Below are 15923 nucleotides of genomic sequence, written 5' to 3'. Positions count from 1 at the left end.
ACAGAGTGAACTCCTTGAAATCAGAGGTCAATACTGTATACATCTTTTTAAATGCCAGCATAGTGCCCACTGAGTATATCAGCCACAATAAATGAATATTGAAATAAAAATCACCAGCATCATCTATATTGTAATCCCAGATGATGTATTGACTATTTCTAAGCAGTCATTATATGCCAAATGTATAATGGCCCACACATTCACTCATTTGTAGAAACATCAGGTGTCTAAATCATGTAGCTTATTTTCTTTATTTTATTATATAATGTATTTTATATTTTGATATTATATTCAGCATAGCATTTTAGAAGGTATGGCAATTATACCATTTAATGGAAGACATTTCATAAGCCTCATAACAGCATTATCTACTTTTCCTTAAGAATATAAAAGAAAGCCAAGCATGTACAGGCCTGCACTTTCCTTTACAAGTCTGAATAATACTCCCTTGTATGTTATACTACTTTTTTGTTTACCCATTCACCTGCAGAGGGATACTGAAGTTGCTCCATCCTTGGCTATTGTGAATAATGCTGCTATGAAAAAAGTATATAAATGTCTTTTTGTGACATTACTTTTGATTTCCCAGGCATGCACACAGAAGTGGAATTTCTGGATAAACAATAATTCTACATTTGATATTTTTTAGGCACTTCTATTCTGCTTTTACATGGCAGCTCAATCATTCTACATTCTGTCACAACAGTTATAGATTCTCCAACTCCTCACTCACATCTGCTATATTCTGTTTGTTTTGAATAAAAGTCATCCTAATAGGTAAAAAAAAAAAAAAAATACAGGCCTGTAATCCCAGCACTCAGGAGGCTGAGGTAAGAGGATCAAGGGTTCCAGGCAACCCTGGGCTATAGAGCAAGACCCTGTCTGAAAACAAAACAAGGCTATAAAAGAAAATCACATAATATAATTAGATAATATAGACAATTTTAAAATAAAGGAAAACTTAATGACTTTACCTGCAATTCCACAAGTGACAGTCAGTGCTAATTTGACCATGCAATTAGAAGTACTGAAACTGATAAAATTTATAAATTTATAATTATGTTAGTGCCGTGAGTGAATTAGTGAAAGTTGATTTACTATGGGAAAAGAAATTTGTAAAGTGTTATGATCTGCTAAAGTATTAATAACCATATTTAGGCTATATATTTAGTTTTTCTTTTAACAATATATCCTATCCTCATTCCTATTAATAGATTAAACAAAGTTTGAAATATCCAACTCTTCTACCAAAACAAGAAAAGAAGTTGTGGGACTTGTTTTCTTTGATAACTATTTTTAAATCAAAGCAAGTAGAGCAAGTCTACCTTCAACTGAGTTTCTGTGAAACTATTAAGATAACTCTGTGTTTCCCTTTTTCTCTGTTGATACAATTTAACAAAAGTTTATCATCCCTTGCTTAGGGATAAGCAGGTAGATTGACATTTTGCCCATGACAAAACAAAATTTTGAACCTATGGCACATTATTTGTTTTGTTTCATTTAGGTTATATTAGTTTTTTGTTTTTGTTTTTTTAAGACAGGGTGTCATATGTGACCCAGGCTGGCCTTGAACTCACAATGCTCCTGAGTGCTGGGATTATAGGCACTCACCACCACACCTGGCTGTAGCATCGTATTTGTTAAAGCAAAAACTATCAATAATGACTGGTTAAGTAAATTAGAGTGCAGCCATTCCAACATATTATACACTCAATACGCCCACTATCAAGAATGAGTCAGGTCGTTCTCTCTTATGTAAAACGATCTGCAAGGCACTCAAAGAGAGCAAGGTGCAGGGGTGTAAAGTATGCTAACATAAAATGACAAAAGACCTCCTGAAATGTTTCCATGTGCACACATTTTCCATTCAAGTTGTTTAACAGTTAAACAACCACCACCATAAAACGTTTTAGACTGCTAAATAAATGATTCCCTTTTGAGTTTGCACTGCATATGACCTCTGTCCTACAGCCTCCTAGCTATTAAACATCTACAATTTCAGCATTCCTTCCAACTTAATAAATACGGAGAAGTTCCTACATATGAAATTTCTTCTTAAATTTCTACTTGGATGGGAGGAAAAGGTAGCCCTCCTTCATGGATTACTCTTTCATCCTTATCCTGACATTGTCAACAAGAAGGGCCGACGTACAGCCGAAGCACTGTGCAAAGGTGGAGAGTCTGGCCACAGCTGGTTCCTGCAGAAATGAAGGGAATCCAACATCCAGGGTCCTTTAAACATTTGCTCCTTCCCCCTTTTAAACAGAAGGGCCTTCTTTCTTCTTTTCCATGAAAGAGTTTCCTGTTTCCTTTCCTTTATTGTGCTTTATTGGAGATGGCAGGCCTTAGAATTGGCCTTCCTGACACTTGTGGCAATGTGCACATGTAGAAAAGGAAAGTTTCTCTGGGTGAGGAAGCTGAGACTTCCAGACAAAAGGAATGTGCCACAGACATACTGCAAGGTCCCCTCCATAAAGAGCTAACCGAATCTTGTGTTCTGTTGACTGAGCCCCTTGAAATTGAGCCACTTCTGGAACACAAAAGCAACAAGTATCCTAGGACATCCTTGCTATTTAAGGAAACTTTTTGGACAATTGATCAGTCACTACTATCCTGTGAATGCCTTGTACCCAGAATTTTGTGGTTTTGATTCAGACTCTCAGAATACTACAGAATAAGTATAAATTGGGAATGTTATTTTCTCCTTTCCCCAGTATAAATATCCTATTTGGCAAGTAAAAATGCAAAGTTTAGCATTCTGGGATATAGGTTTTCTTTACAACAATATATATATATCTAGCCTCATTCCAATCAATAGATTTCAGGTTAAGCAAAATTTGGAATATTTAATCACCTGGCAAGAGAAGAGTGGAATATGGGAAGATTTGTGATTGTTGTTTATTAATTATCTTAAAATCAAAGTAATTAGAACAAGTCTTCCTTGCATGTAGGAGTATTTATAATACTTCAAATTAATTATTTGATACAAAATCAGCATGCATTTGTTAGCTGTGTTTCCATATTCATGTCCTCTTCCTGAAAACCACCAACTTTGTATTACTTTTGTGGGCATTTCCTCCCTTTGCCAATGGGGATTGGCCATTTAGGTAAATATTGCTAATTTATTAAAAGGTATTTTTGAAAGTAGAAATGTAAAATTCAATCACATACTATCATAATCATTTGAGTTTATCACTGGAGAAGATATTTTCTTTAAAGTTACTCAATACTGTCTCACATTTAGACATGTATTTTCTCTGATCATTTTTAAACCTGTCACATTTCTTTTCCTCTAAAACTATAGCATGTGCTTGCACACACACACACACATACACACACACACACACACAGAGCCCACTAAGATCACGATCCCAGAATGTATCTATACTTGTAACATATCATGATAGTAAATGTTAAATTTTATTTCAAGGACTATCACAACCTAGAGAGAAATATAATCTAAGCATCGAGATAGTACACTTCAAAAAATAGTCTAGTATTTTCATGCTAAATTTTAGGTGTCCATCAATTGTTATCCCAAGAACTTCAGGCATTCTAAACTCTAGAATTAAAAGTAGAAAGGGTTATGCATTTATGAACTATAAACTGAAATTATTTATTTCAATTCAATATAGAATATTTATCAGTCAAGATAACAATCAATGTGTACAAAAATTTACATAAGAGAAAAACAGACAATGTAGCACCCTTAGAAAAATACTTAAAAGTTTTGTTGCATTTACAGGTTAAGTGCCACACTGAGAATTTACAACACAGTAATTTACTGCAATCACAAGGGAGTTTCATAAAGAAACAAAGCTCTTACACTCCACATTTTTGGAAGGTATTGTTGGAATGCTTAACTATAACCACAGAATTTATACATCCTTAAGACTGAGCTGATAAAAGTCATAAGTGATTTTCATAGCATATATTATATAAAAGAAGTCCACTGCATTTAGACAACTGGGTTAGTGTCTCTGACAGGTGTGAAGCCTAGAAGAATTACTGGCTTGGTAATGATCTTTCTGTATCCGGCATGACAGCCCTTCTCCACAGTAACAGCGCTGAAATATTTCCAGCCCATGGGAGCCTTTTCTCCTGTGCTTGGTGCACACTTGCCCTTCTTTGAGGACAGGTTTACAGATCTTGGACCAGAAGTGTCTAGCACAACACAATCCTGTGGCACAGTCTGATGATCGGAGACAGACAGAACCTTCTTGACCTGTTAAGTAGACAGTAAGAAAAGTACATAGTTACTGCTAACCCTGCAGCATTCCATTAAAACAATTCAAAAGACACCTCCAATGTGCTATCAAAGAAGAATGACTCTTAAGGCTCTTTAATCTACCTTTGGTGTGATACATTTTTGAAGACAGTGTAGTTCTTCTGGAGTACCCATCCAAGGTGCTGGGATCATTACCAAAGCTTTCAATGATGGTTTCCTCAATTTCCCCTCGATGGAAATTACTGTGATCAGAAGGCATACATATTCCTAAGGAAGCCAGAAATAGTGGTTATTTACCAGGTTGCCAGGTGTTACTGCCAACCGCCAGAAGAGAAGCAATTTGAAATGCCTACATGGAGTCGAGATACCTCATTGTAGCTACTTTCTTTACACAAGAACCAAACTCCCTCCCTAGAATTAATGCTAACTCCTGTCAGATAGACAGGCAGAATTATTAAAATCATGTGCAAGATCCTTGGTATGGCCATTTGAAAGACTTCCCCACTAACTGTAAGTAGTGACAGGCACATTTATGTTCATTTTAGTATCATCCCTGGGATAAGAAAAAGAAAAGGAGTCACTTAAAAAAAAGTTCTTAAAAATAACTTCTCTGCCCTTCTCTTAGTCAGGGCATTGCCTGACTAAGTTAAATCCAATTCCAGCTGCCTGGAAGATTGCACTCTCACCCAGCAGTTCCTTTACTATATAATTTCTGTATTACAGAGATTTCATTAGTTCATGCTGGGTCCTAAGGATGGTGGCCACCCAGTAAGTTTATTTCTGGAGACCTCTTTGGCTGTCTGAATCTACCTCTTTGAGACATTAAAATTTTGTGGATCTATGGGGGAGAAGTGCTTATTTTAAGGTAGCAGAGGATAGAGGTAAGGAGAGGTCAGGATGTGAGGATACCAAAAGCCCCCTTAAAAATGGTCAGTGCCCATAAATTACTCTGGGCTCTGTCTGACAAGAGTTTCAACATCCAGACATCAGGAAGGACAGGACAGTTTAGTAATGTCATAAGAGTCACCTTAAGAAAAATGGAATGGACAGCTAAATGCGCCAATGCTGGTTTCCTTGGCTCTCTTTCACAAAAACCTCACTGTCTGCACCGCCCCTCCCCCGCCCCCCCCAACCACCCATAGTCTTTGTCAATTGACTTCAAGGCTCCCTGAAGGGAAATTTTTATGGAAGAATTCACTTCAAGGTAAACTATTGTGTTAAGTCACTGGACACGGAGGAAGAGAAGGAGCGTTAAGACCTCCAGACTGCTCTTTCCTGATGAAACATTGACAATGAGACAATTTCAGAAAAACGCAGCCTGCCGAACCCCGTTTGCAGGTGGCGCCTGGGCATTCGCAGAGCAGAGCGTTTTCTTTCGCTCCTAGGCACTCAAGGACGGGACGGTTGCATCTGAACGCGAGCGGGAGGACTCACCGTTTTTGCAGTAATTCCCGGGGCAGCACATAGCGTGCCGCATGCAGCGCTTTCGCCGCTTTCTGCAGGCGAGACAGATCTGCACGCCCGCGCCCCCTCCGCGGGTGGGACTCGCGCAGTACTCGTCTGTGCTGCACTCCTCGTCCTCTGCGCAGGGGTACGGCTATGGGAAAGGCCCCAGGAGAAGGTGAGGGGCCTCCTGGACCCCGAGGCTCCTTACAGCCCCTACTTTTCCGCCCTCTCCAAAAGTTGTGGCAGCCCCCTGCTTCCAAATTCGCCCTCAATCTCACACATCCAGCCTGTTCGCCATCCTCTCTAAATGAGATCCTCTCATGGTCGCGGAGTCCCTGCATCCCCACGACCCCTCTCACCTGGTAGTGGTCAAGGGTCTGGTACTTGTTCCCGCCCTCATACAGAATTCCTGGCGCCACGCTGACTGTGGAGCCCGGGTGGCCAGCAGCGCCGCCCAACGGCGGGGGCAGGTTCTTGATAGCATTGGAATTGACCAGAACTGAATTTAAGGTGGCGTTCACTTCAAACCCAGGGTGGCTGCAAAGAACAGCCGCGATAAGGGCGACTAAGAACCGGGCAGCTCCCACTACACCCAGAGCCGTCATCTCAGAAGGACACCGTGCTGGCGCGGCTGCAGAATCCGGGTTTCCGGAACCTCCAGCGGAGGAGTCCGGGCTGCCGTGCGCACGGAGCTCTGCGCGGCCACCGCCGCCACGGCTGTCTTTATACTCAGCCTCCGAGCATTCCCGGCCCCTCGGGGGTAGACAACAAAAGCAGGGATGGGATTTCAAAGCGTTGGGAGGGGCTGGGAAGGGGTGTGTTTGTGTACGCGGGGCGGGGGGGGGGGAGAGGACGGAGACTTTGACACTCTTCACCCCGCTCCTCCCTTGTAAGGTCCTTCTGCTGCTGGCCCAGGTTGGAGTGACAGTTATCAGTAAGCTTTAGAGCAGATGACTTTAATAAACACAGAGGCAGAACTAGAGGAGCCCGGGGGTCCTTGCCTCGCAGTAGGGATTGGATTATTTGTATCTGAAATACTTTTCAGAAGAAAATGGCCATAGTCTCTACAAAGCCACTTTTCGCCCCTTTCCCTTAAGCCAATACTCCCTTATTGTACACACAAATAATATTCAATATTAAATACAATCCCTAGGGAGATATCTCTGGGAGAGGGTCAGGTGGCCTGTGTGAGTTGCTGATTAACCCGTTAGCGTTGGGATTCGCTAGTTTGGATGAAGTTCGCCCAGTTGCTTTCCGCTACCCCTCCCTCTCCCTGCCACCAGGAGAAAAATGTGCAAAGACAAGGAAATTTGCACATCAAACGAGGATAAGAAGGAAGAAGAACTAATTCTCTTTTGATGGGAAGTTTAGAGAGGGAGGCGAGAGACTGGCATTTGGAAATTAGATCAGGGATGGAGGGAAGAGGGAAATGACCATCCCCTAATCAAACTATTTAATGTAGTTCTTTGAATCTGGTCAGTCAGGGCAGTAGATGAACTTGATTAGGCAGTCACGCGAGATCAAAGTGGCCCGGAGCCAGAGCGGACAGGGTCCATCATGCCAGGTCAGTCGTCTTTGCCTGGTTCCCCTTTCTCAGTGTTGGGTTAATGGAGGGAGATAAGAAACCCTAAAGGCTTAGCGCCTGACTTCCTCATTAGTATTTCATATGCCAAAGTTTGAGAAAGCTTGTGTTTGATCCCAAGTCAAATCTTTCGCAGGACGCAAGACAGAAAAATGACTCCTCTAGGAAGATACCAGACTACTTTGTGGAAAAGGAGAGCTGAAACCAGAGAGTAAATTTTGACATCATTTATATTAGTTTATAGAAATTATAAGGTAAAGCTGGTATATGAGAATGTTATCATGCTATGAACTAAAAACAATTATTTCCTTGATCAATAAAAGTATATTGATAACCAAGTGTCCTGACAATGTCCTGCCATTCAAGTTGCCTTTGATCTCTTATTATCATTATGATTTATATGTGTGTGTGTGTGTGTGTGTGTGAGAGAGAGAGAGAGAGAGAGAGAGAGAGAGAGAGAGAGAGAGAGAGAGAGATGGCGGGAGGTGTTCAGAGTATACAACTATTTAACAGTGTTCTCATTTTAGAGAATAAAGTTCAACTTCTCTTTATTCTAATTAGGTATAAAAATATAGGGATAATAAAATTATAGAATTAAAATGATAATATGTACATAATTCTTTTGAAAACAGGTTGGTATTATAAGTGTGAGAAAATGGACAAATACTACTTCCAAATAATTTGGAAAAGAAAGAGATGATTGAAAATCACTACTGAGAAGAAAAGACTGGAATGTATTTATTCGTGTTCCCCTAACCTCTAGGGTATCTATAATTATTCCATACTGACCTACTATAATCATGACTGGGAGGGCCACCAAGTATAGCCAGTGGTAGTCTTGACCAAATGTAATCTTAAAGTTTAAGGAGAAGGGGTATTTAAGAAAACTCTTTGTGATAGTCTGTGTTCTGGTTCCTTGAGTTTGAGGATTCCTGTTAAGAATGTCTTCTAGACAGTTCCTTAATGATGCCTGTAATTACACTGATGTCCTTCTCATTCTGACTTCCATCTATCCTGGGAAATTTCCACTGGCAGATTGATAAATTCCAGCTTGAAAGGCTTACATGGATTAAATCCTACATAATTCTTTAGGTTTTTTAATGAATGCATGCAATGGTGTAGGTTGGACTGATTCTGTAGAAATATTTAGAACAAATTGAAAATTTAGAAGCAAAGTTAGAGGCTTTTAAATAGTCTTTTCAAAGGTGAGCATCAGAAATGAGGAAGTAAAAATGAGCATGTGAATTAGCAATGAATTAGGTCTTCCTGGACAAATGTGACTACATCAATGGACTTCAAGTTTACATAATCACAGAGACATTATAGGGTATAAGGGTAAAGGAATAGGAGATTTCAGGGACCCTATTATCATTTGCAGATATCAATAGTATCAGTAATCAATGTGTTGAGCACCTTTGGTGTACTATTAAAACCTGTAAGCCATCTTACATTTCTATGATGTTGAAATGTGAGGACAGAATTCCCTGTCTATGTGAAAACTGAAAAATCTCTCTTCTTGGCCCTATATCCTATTTAGATATTTATAGAAATATACATATAAGGCTAATCATTTTCCCTGTTTTCAAAAGAGATAGTCTACAATTAATACATTTTACCTTAATAATCATAGTTCATCAAGAGCTTGGATTTGCAAATAAAACCAACTGACTGGTTTTGATCTTCATTTTGCATGTTCCTTCTGAAGTTGTCATGAGTTTAAAATTCATAATGAATAGGACAATATCTGAGTTCCTACTATGTGCTAGGCACATTGTACTTGATGCCATTTGATAAAAGAGACATATTATATTATCTACCTTCATGTTGGTAGTTGGGAGGAGGAATAAGCTCACAGATTACACAGGAGAGAAATTGTGATGGTGATCCTCACTCAGAGAACGCTGGAAATAAAGGAAGACAACCTTTTGATCCAAATGGAGTCACATACATGTTCAGTAGCGCTTCCATTTGAAAATCCTTTCCTTGATTTTGTTTTTCTCATAGGCATCAAGAGCAGAAGGTAGGTAAGGAGGTAAAATGAAGTTTATTCATCTTACATGAAAGAGCGGGCTCCTTGTCTTCAGAAATTTTTCAGTCTCCAAGTAACTGGAGAAACACAAGATCTTTACATGGAAATGGAGTTGAGTTTTTTTTAAATTATTTATTGATAAATATTGGTCATGGTGAAGAAAAGAAAAAGTCCAGGAAGCTTGACCAACAAGTCTCAGGGAATGGAGGTCTGATGACTCTCTCTGCATCTCTCCTACAGCTGGGTAACAGAGGTGGTAGGAACAGGGTAGGTAGGTGTAGTCTATTAAACTTAGTTTATTTTGTTCTATAGGGAACCCTGCTTCTTATTTAATTGGTTTATGACCATAACTAATGAAATACATTTAATATTTTATGTTAAATTTTAAAAGAGAAATGTGTTTATAGAATATCCATCAACCTTTTCATCCCTGAGGCAGACAAGCACACTCCCCAAAACACCATGCTATGTGCAAACTATTTTTCCACCTTTGTTATTTGAAGTTCTTTTGTGACCGCTGCATTTTAAATTCTTTTCTTCTCTCCTACTCTCCCTCCTTCTTCTCCTTTCTTTTTGCTAAATCAAATGAAGTAGGGGGTAGATATGTTGCTGTTTAATTTTATTTCACTTGGAAAACAATGAGTAAATGATGACTTGCCAACATTTTTGTTGGTGCCAATCTTGAATTTATAGCATGGATTCCTCATTCCTGATGTTTAGTAAAATGTTATTACTTTCTCATCGGCTTTTAAAAGATTTTTTGGTCTTAACGCTCTTTGTAATATTTAAAGAGCTTTCTGACCAGGCATGTTATGACCCCGCTGAGAGCGTGAATTTTTGCAGTTGGAAGTACAAAGAGGAGATATTTGACAAGGATTATTTTCATTTGCTCACTGGAGATGGCCAGCCCGGATAAATCCAGCTTCATGGTAGCTTTCTAACCTAGCTCAAAAGAAGATACTGGAGCACATTAAAAGGTAATCTGAGTATAACAGCTCAGAACCCACGAAGTTCTGACTACATACTCTAGAGGATGGTGCCTAGAGTAGCGCTCTGCTGCATCCTCTCTGAAGTCCTGACATTCAGGTCTGTGAAGGCACAGTACAGCAGCTTCTTTCCCCAAAGGATTTAATATTTCCGACCATAAAGATAGGCCAGTGTCAGCAGAAAGCAGGATGTGAGATCCCTATGAAAACGCCACCTGTTGTGGAGAGAAAAATTGTTTTCCTCCTTGTTACTGAGTTCCTATTATTACCTCCTTCATAACATGGGCGTTCTCCAAGGGTTATGGCCACATGAAGCCTTGCACCATGGTGTCAGGAGGCTGTGGCTAGGACTCTGTACACTGAAGTACTTCCACTGTGACAGTCATCACTTGGTAAATATGGGGCACACCGTGATAAAGCCATTTAACTCCGCATTGGTTTTTCATTCATATATGGACGCAGGGGAGGTAGAAGAGGCCCCTCTAAACACAAAAGCATTTCTCCCTCTCTCCAAGTGCTGCCAGGGCAGGACCTTTTGTCTTCTGATTAAATGTCTTGCCAGGGCCCTGTTCAAGTAATAATCATTGCCACCCATACTTTGAATCTGCTGATTTCAAAGAGACTGGCATGTAAGATTTAAGTCCCTGGAAATAAAGTGAATTAGTTGAATGTGGTGATTTTCTAAAAGATGTATGTGTGTGAGTGTATGGTAGTGGGAAAAGGGGAGGAGGGAGGAGAAAGGATGGGAGAGATTGTTTTTCCATCACAAAACTGGGTGCAATATTGGAGAGCAGATTTATCAATAAATTTCAGATTAGTAAATTGTATTAGGGCCTTGAGAATAAAAATAGAAGAGCTTAGAATGCCAGAGAATGAACCAGATGTAGGCAGAACGATTAACTTTGGGCAAGGAAAGGAGGGGCAGATATATAATTGGCACAAGGATTCATCTCCCTTCAGCCAAAAGAAAACCTTCTCTCAGGAGTCAGTAGACATGGGGAGTTACCTCCAGACTCCACCACCCCTGCCGGGTCCTAAAGGCCGAGCCCCGCGTGCCGCGTTCTCAGCCCAGCCGCGAACCCGTTGTGCGCACGCACCGCGGCTCTCGGTGGCTGCGCTTTGGAGTCCAACTCCATCGACAACATACAGTAGTGTAAAATGAGGCTTGTTTAAAGACTCTTTGATGAGCGAAGATCAAACGGCCCCGGGACCCCAGTCCTAATCAGACTTGAGCCGGGATGGCGTTCTCACAAACAGTCCTTTGCTGGGCTTTGAGTGGACTTTGCGCTCAGCGCACTCATCCGGCTGCGGGCGGGGTAATCCTGCCCGAAGCCCCTTGCCCTCGCGCAAAGCCATTCACACTACAGTGGCTGCTGTTGGCTTGCGGTGTCAGTTCATGGGTAGATAAAGACGGGGCCCTCGGACTTAATGAGAAGGGGGAGGGTCGGAGAGGGGATGAACACCGCAGCAAGATCACGGCTCCGAGTGGCATCGGGATCGCGGAGAGCTGTTGTCCGCGGGAGGCGGAGAAAGCCGCGCTGCTGTTGCCCCCTGGTGGACATTCCGTAGAAGCTCCTCGCGGGGAAGGTGGAAAGGATTAATTGTACTTGAAAGAGGCTTATTTTCTATTTCCTTGTATACTATATACTTTCCCTACCTCCTATGCTGAAGATTTTTCCAAGCTAAATACACTTTTGTCCTTCCTGATGTTCTACAAAATACCTTGTTCGTAGAATTATTTAAATGCTCACATGATAGAATTAAAATAACTTGTAGTGTCAAAAAAGGACTGAAGTCTGAGACTTAGCCTCAAATAAATAAATAAATGTTTATTTAGTTCAATCGAAATTACAAGGCTCTATACTGCATTCATGTATGAAGAACTTGGGTCTCCAGACCATTGTAAAGTACCGTGTGATACAAAACTCTACGCTGAACAAATTTTTGTAAAGGTCACACATTTACGACTACTTTCTCAAACATAATTTATAAAATAATAAATATTTTTGAATGAGAAAATACTAATAATTTCGAATTTTCACTTTCAAAGAGAGAATACAAACCAATAGACTTAGATAAAACAGTAATTACAATAGACCAGTACGTCCATTTCACTGAAGCCACCATGATGTACAAGCTTCCTGGGGCAGGACAATTACCAAGCCAACATACTGGGATGCTTCTTTTAGCATAGCATGTGTGCTAATGGTGATTATAAGTTTTACCATTTAATAGTTAGTGATTTCCAAATTTTTTCTTATAGCTCATTTTTCTTGAAAAATCCAGGCAGAAAATAATGCGACTCCACTATTAGGATTTCTTAAAGAATGAAGGATGCTGGAAAAAGTATGAGACATACTTTCTCTGACCACTGAATTCAGTACTTACAGTGTACTAAATTTTTAACTATTATTTTACATACTATTATTTTATTCTTATATTCTAAGATATATTTATAATGATTATAAAGAAGTAAATCAACCTTAATCAAAAGTTCTCAGTGTAATTGTTTTGATGATACCCTGCCCACACCTTTTGGTTGATCTGTGTTATTACTATCCAGCATATTCTTTCTGTTTGCAACAAGAAACACATGTTCTAATGCAAGCTTTAAATATGACAAAGGAGTGAAATGTTTTGCAAATATTAACAGCTTAGCCACAAATTTACTTAGAAGGTATGGAAATGTCAAGGCAGAGCAGAGTGGCTAATTAGCTTTCTATCCAAAGCATTTGCCCAGACTCCTTTCTGCTAATACCATTTCCTATTATCACTTGCATTTGCTAATAATTTTAGAAGGGAACTGTAACTAGATCTGTGAAGTCCAAAATTCTAAGGTGTTTTCTTTGTATTTAGAGTTCACAATTTGTAAGCCAAGTTATAAGTTTGGAAAATTACCTTGCTATGTTTTTATTGACAGCTGAAATTAGAAATATAGATAAGTAAATAACTCAAGCTTTTATTTTCCAGTATGTAAGAAATGAGAAAAAATACATCCCTTTCTTGTTTTTGTAGGCATTGAAAAACAAGTATTTGCCAAAAACAAGTGTTTTTTTCTTTTAAAACAAATTCTATCAAGGTCTCTGCAGGCCCATGATTCTTAATATTCACTAAACTAAAACCACTTTTAGCTTCAGCTCTAAATCCAGCCCTGATTATTAGTTTTTGGTGATTTCTGTGACTATTCTTACTAGGGGCCACACAAATGGTCATTGACTTTTAATGATTTGACAGAATTTTTCAACTTGATGATGGTGTGAAAGTGATACCCATTCACCAAAACAGCATGCTTCACATTTTGATTTTTTATCTTTCCCAGGATATCAGAGCTACTGAACACTGTACAATAGGCTCTCTCGAGATGCCTAGCAGTGGGAGCAAGTCATAACTCCTAGTTAGCCAAGTGATCACAGGCAAAACAACTGACCCTCTACAGAACTCTGGGAGACTTAGGTATGATGTCAGGCCAGTTGTTTTAAGGGTATTTTGAACTTAAAATATTTTCAGTTTAAGATCTATTTATTGGAACTTAACCTTCTTAACCTCTGAACAGCCAGAGTGTCTGTGCATGAGTCACGTTCTGCAGATAAACATAACTAATCCAATGTATGTTGATATGTAAGAGGAGATTTGTTGTGTGAATTGGCTCAGGTGACTGTGGAGGTTGAAAAGTCCTTTGTTATGCTTCCTTTCTGTGATCTGGAGAACAAGGAAAGCTGGTGGTGTCCTTCAGCTCATGTTCAATGTCTGAGACCCAGGGGAGCCAACAGGTTAACTACCAATCTGAAACAGAAGGTCTGAGAGTTGGGGTGTGTGTGTGTGTGTGTGTGTGTGTGTGTGTGTGTGTGTGAGAGAGAGAGAGAGAGAGAGAGAGAGAGAGAGAGAGAGAGAGAGAGAGAATAAGCCCTGAAGTCTGATAGCCTGAGAACGAGGAGCCCTGATTTCTAAGGGCAGGAGAAGATAGAAGCTCCTAGGAGAAGATAGAAGCTCCTTCTTCTGCTTCCTCCTATTTGGGCATTCAATAGATTGCATGGTTCCCCCTCCTCCCACTAAAGGGAGCAGGTCTCTTTACTGTCTTCTGATTCAAATACTAATCTCTCCTGCAAACATTCTCACAGACACACTTAGAAATACTGTTTTGTCAGCTACCAGGGCATCCCTTGCCCAGTTAAGATGACACATAAAATTAATCTTCACAATTTTAAGTCAACACGTGACTCTACTAACCATGTAGTGGGGAGGAGATGCTGACAGTTATAAAGTATTTACATGATATATGATATGGATACAGTCCACATTCAGAACCTCAAGAACACAAGCAATACTGCAATGAAGTCAGATATTTAAGCAGTGATGACCTTTGAGGATGTATTATATAACATTTATATATTACTTATTATTATTTTAATATAATGTATTTTGTTATAAGCTTCTATAATTTGATTTTTAAAAATACCAGTCCCTGTATGCCTCTTGCTCTACATTGCCATGGGACCGAAGCTAGGAAGCATTTCAGAGTAAACAGAGTTTTTATGAACTACTTACCTCTCATGATTTCCATCACCCTTAGATTTTGACTTGATGATGGCTTGGTATGTTGTTGTGAACTTTTTGAGAGTTTTGAGTAAATCTTTTAAACTTTTTCCAGTAGGACATTTGTTGCAAATAATGAACATACCATTTCTCCAGAAATGGAAGTTCTCTGACTTTAAAATATGAATATATAATGATATCAGAATGTGTTATCAAATTTTTCATTCAGCATTGTTTATAAGATTCATCCATGTTAAATTTACTTAATATATTTATTTTTACTTTTATATGATGTTATGTTACTGGAATAGACCACATCTAATGGTCTATTATCCAAGAGATGGAAAGGAGAGAGAGAGAGAGAGAGAGAGAGAGAGAGAGAGAGAGAGAGTGAAAGAGTGAACTGGAAATTTGGGCATCTGTATGGAAAAATAAAAGACATCTTCATTCATTTCAAAAATTCATTAAGGGAGATAAAAGGACTACTGTAAATAGCAAAGTTCTTAATTTTCAGACTTCAGTAATAAAAATATATCTCTTTATGCTCATGATTTCATAGAAAAAGATTTATTATGTAGGATACAAGTCATAAATTTTGTTACATTGATAATTTGACCACAATAAAATAAAATAAAGCCTTCCTTAAAAAGACATTACAAAGCTGGGAACCAGTAACTCACACCTGCAATCTAGCTACTTGAGAAGCTGAGATTGGGAGGATCATGGTTTGAGGCCAGTCCAGGAAAATAGTTCATGAGAACTCATCTCCAAATAACCAGAACAAAATGGACTTGAGGTGTAGCTCAAGTGGTAAGCACCTGTTTTGTAAGCATGAAGCCTTGAATTAAAACCCCAGCTCCACTGAAAATAAATAAACAAATAAATAAATAAATAAATAAATGGGTTGGAGGGAGATAAAGATTACAGGAAGTGAAAAATGTAAGATAAGTATTAAATAGAAGCTATTTTTGCACATGAGGAAATTAATTTATACAAGAGAAAGGCAAAATTTTTCCCTTGAACTTGTACTGATCAAGAGGTAGTATGAAGCTCATGAATTTTTTGTATATTATATATGTAATTTGACATAGGTCTCAAATATTTTTAAACAAATCTAAG

General features: G+C 39.1%; 1 protein-coding gene across 1 annotated transcript; it reads right to left on the bottom strand.

The window, feature by feature from the left end:
- Window positions 1-3398: 3398 nt before the first annotated feature.
- On the bottom strand, window positions 3399-6380 carry Dkk1 (dickkopf WNT signaling pathway inhibitor 1). The gene is made up of 4 exons (XM_020185551.2): window positions 6034-6380; window positions 5663-5825; window positions 4352-4495; window positions 3399-4225 (listed from the first exon to the last, which is right to left on the bottom strand). Exons 1-4 carry the CDS (start codon window positions 6277-6279, stop codon window positions 3972-3974), a joined length of 807 nt encoding a protein of 268 aa, XP_020041140.1. The 5' UTR covers window positions 6280-6380; the 3' UTR covers window positions 3399-3971.
- Between the last annotated feature and the right edge of the window lie 9543 nt (window positions 6381-15923).

The sequence above is a fragment of the Castor canadensis genome, chromosome 7 (genome assembly GCF_047511655.1).
Source record: "Castor canadensis chromosome 7, mCasCan1.hap1v2, whole genome shotgun sequence".
In the NCBI taxonomy this organism is placed as follows: Eukaryota; Metazoa; Chordata; class Mammalia; order Rodentia; family Castoridae; genus Castor; species Castor canadensis.
Note: the sequence above shows the minus strand (reverse complement) of the source record. Positions and strands in the feature narration are given on the sequence as shown.

Bases quoted from the DNA above. Each gene is read 5' to 3' on its own strand.
- Dkk1 (XM_020185551.2), bottom strand. From the start codon at position 6,279: ATGACGGCTCTGGGTGTAGTGGGAGCTGCCCGGTTCTTAGTCGCCCTT. The intron at 5,826-6,033 runs GTGAGAGGGGTC...CCTTTCCCATAG, and splicing joins AGACCCTTGACCACTACCAG to CCGTACCCCTGCGCAGAGGA. The intron at 4,496-5,662 runs GTGAGTCCTCCC...TGGCTTCCTTAG, and splicing joins CGGGAATTACTGCAAAAACG to GAATATGTATGCCTTCTGAT.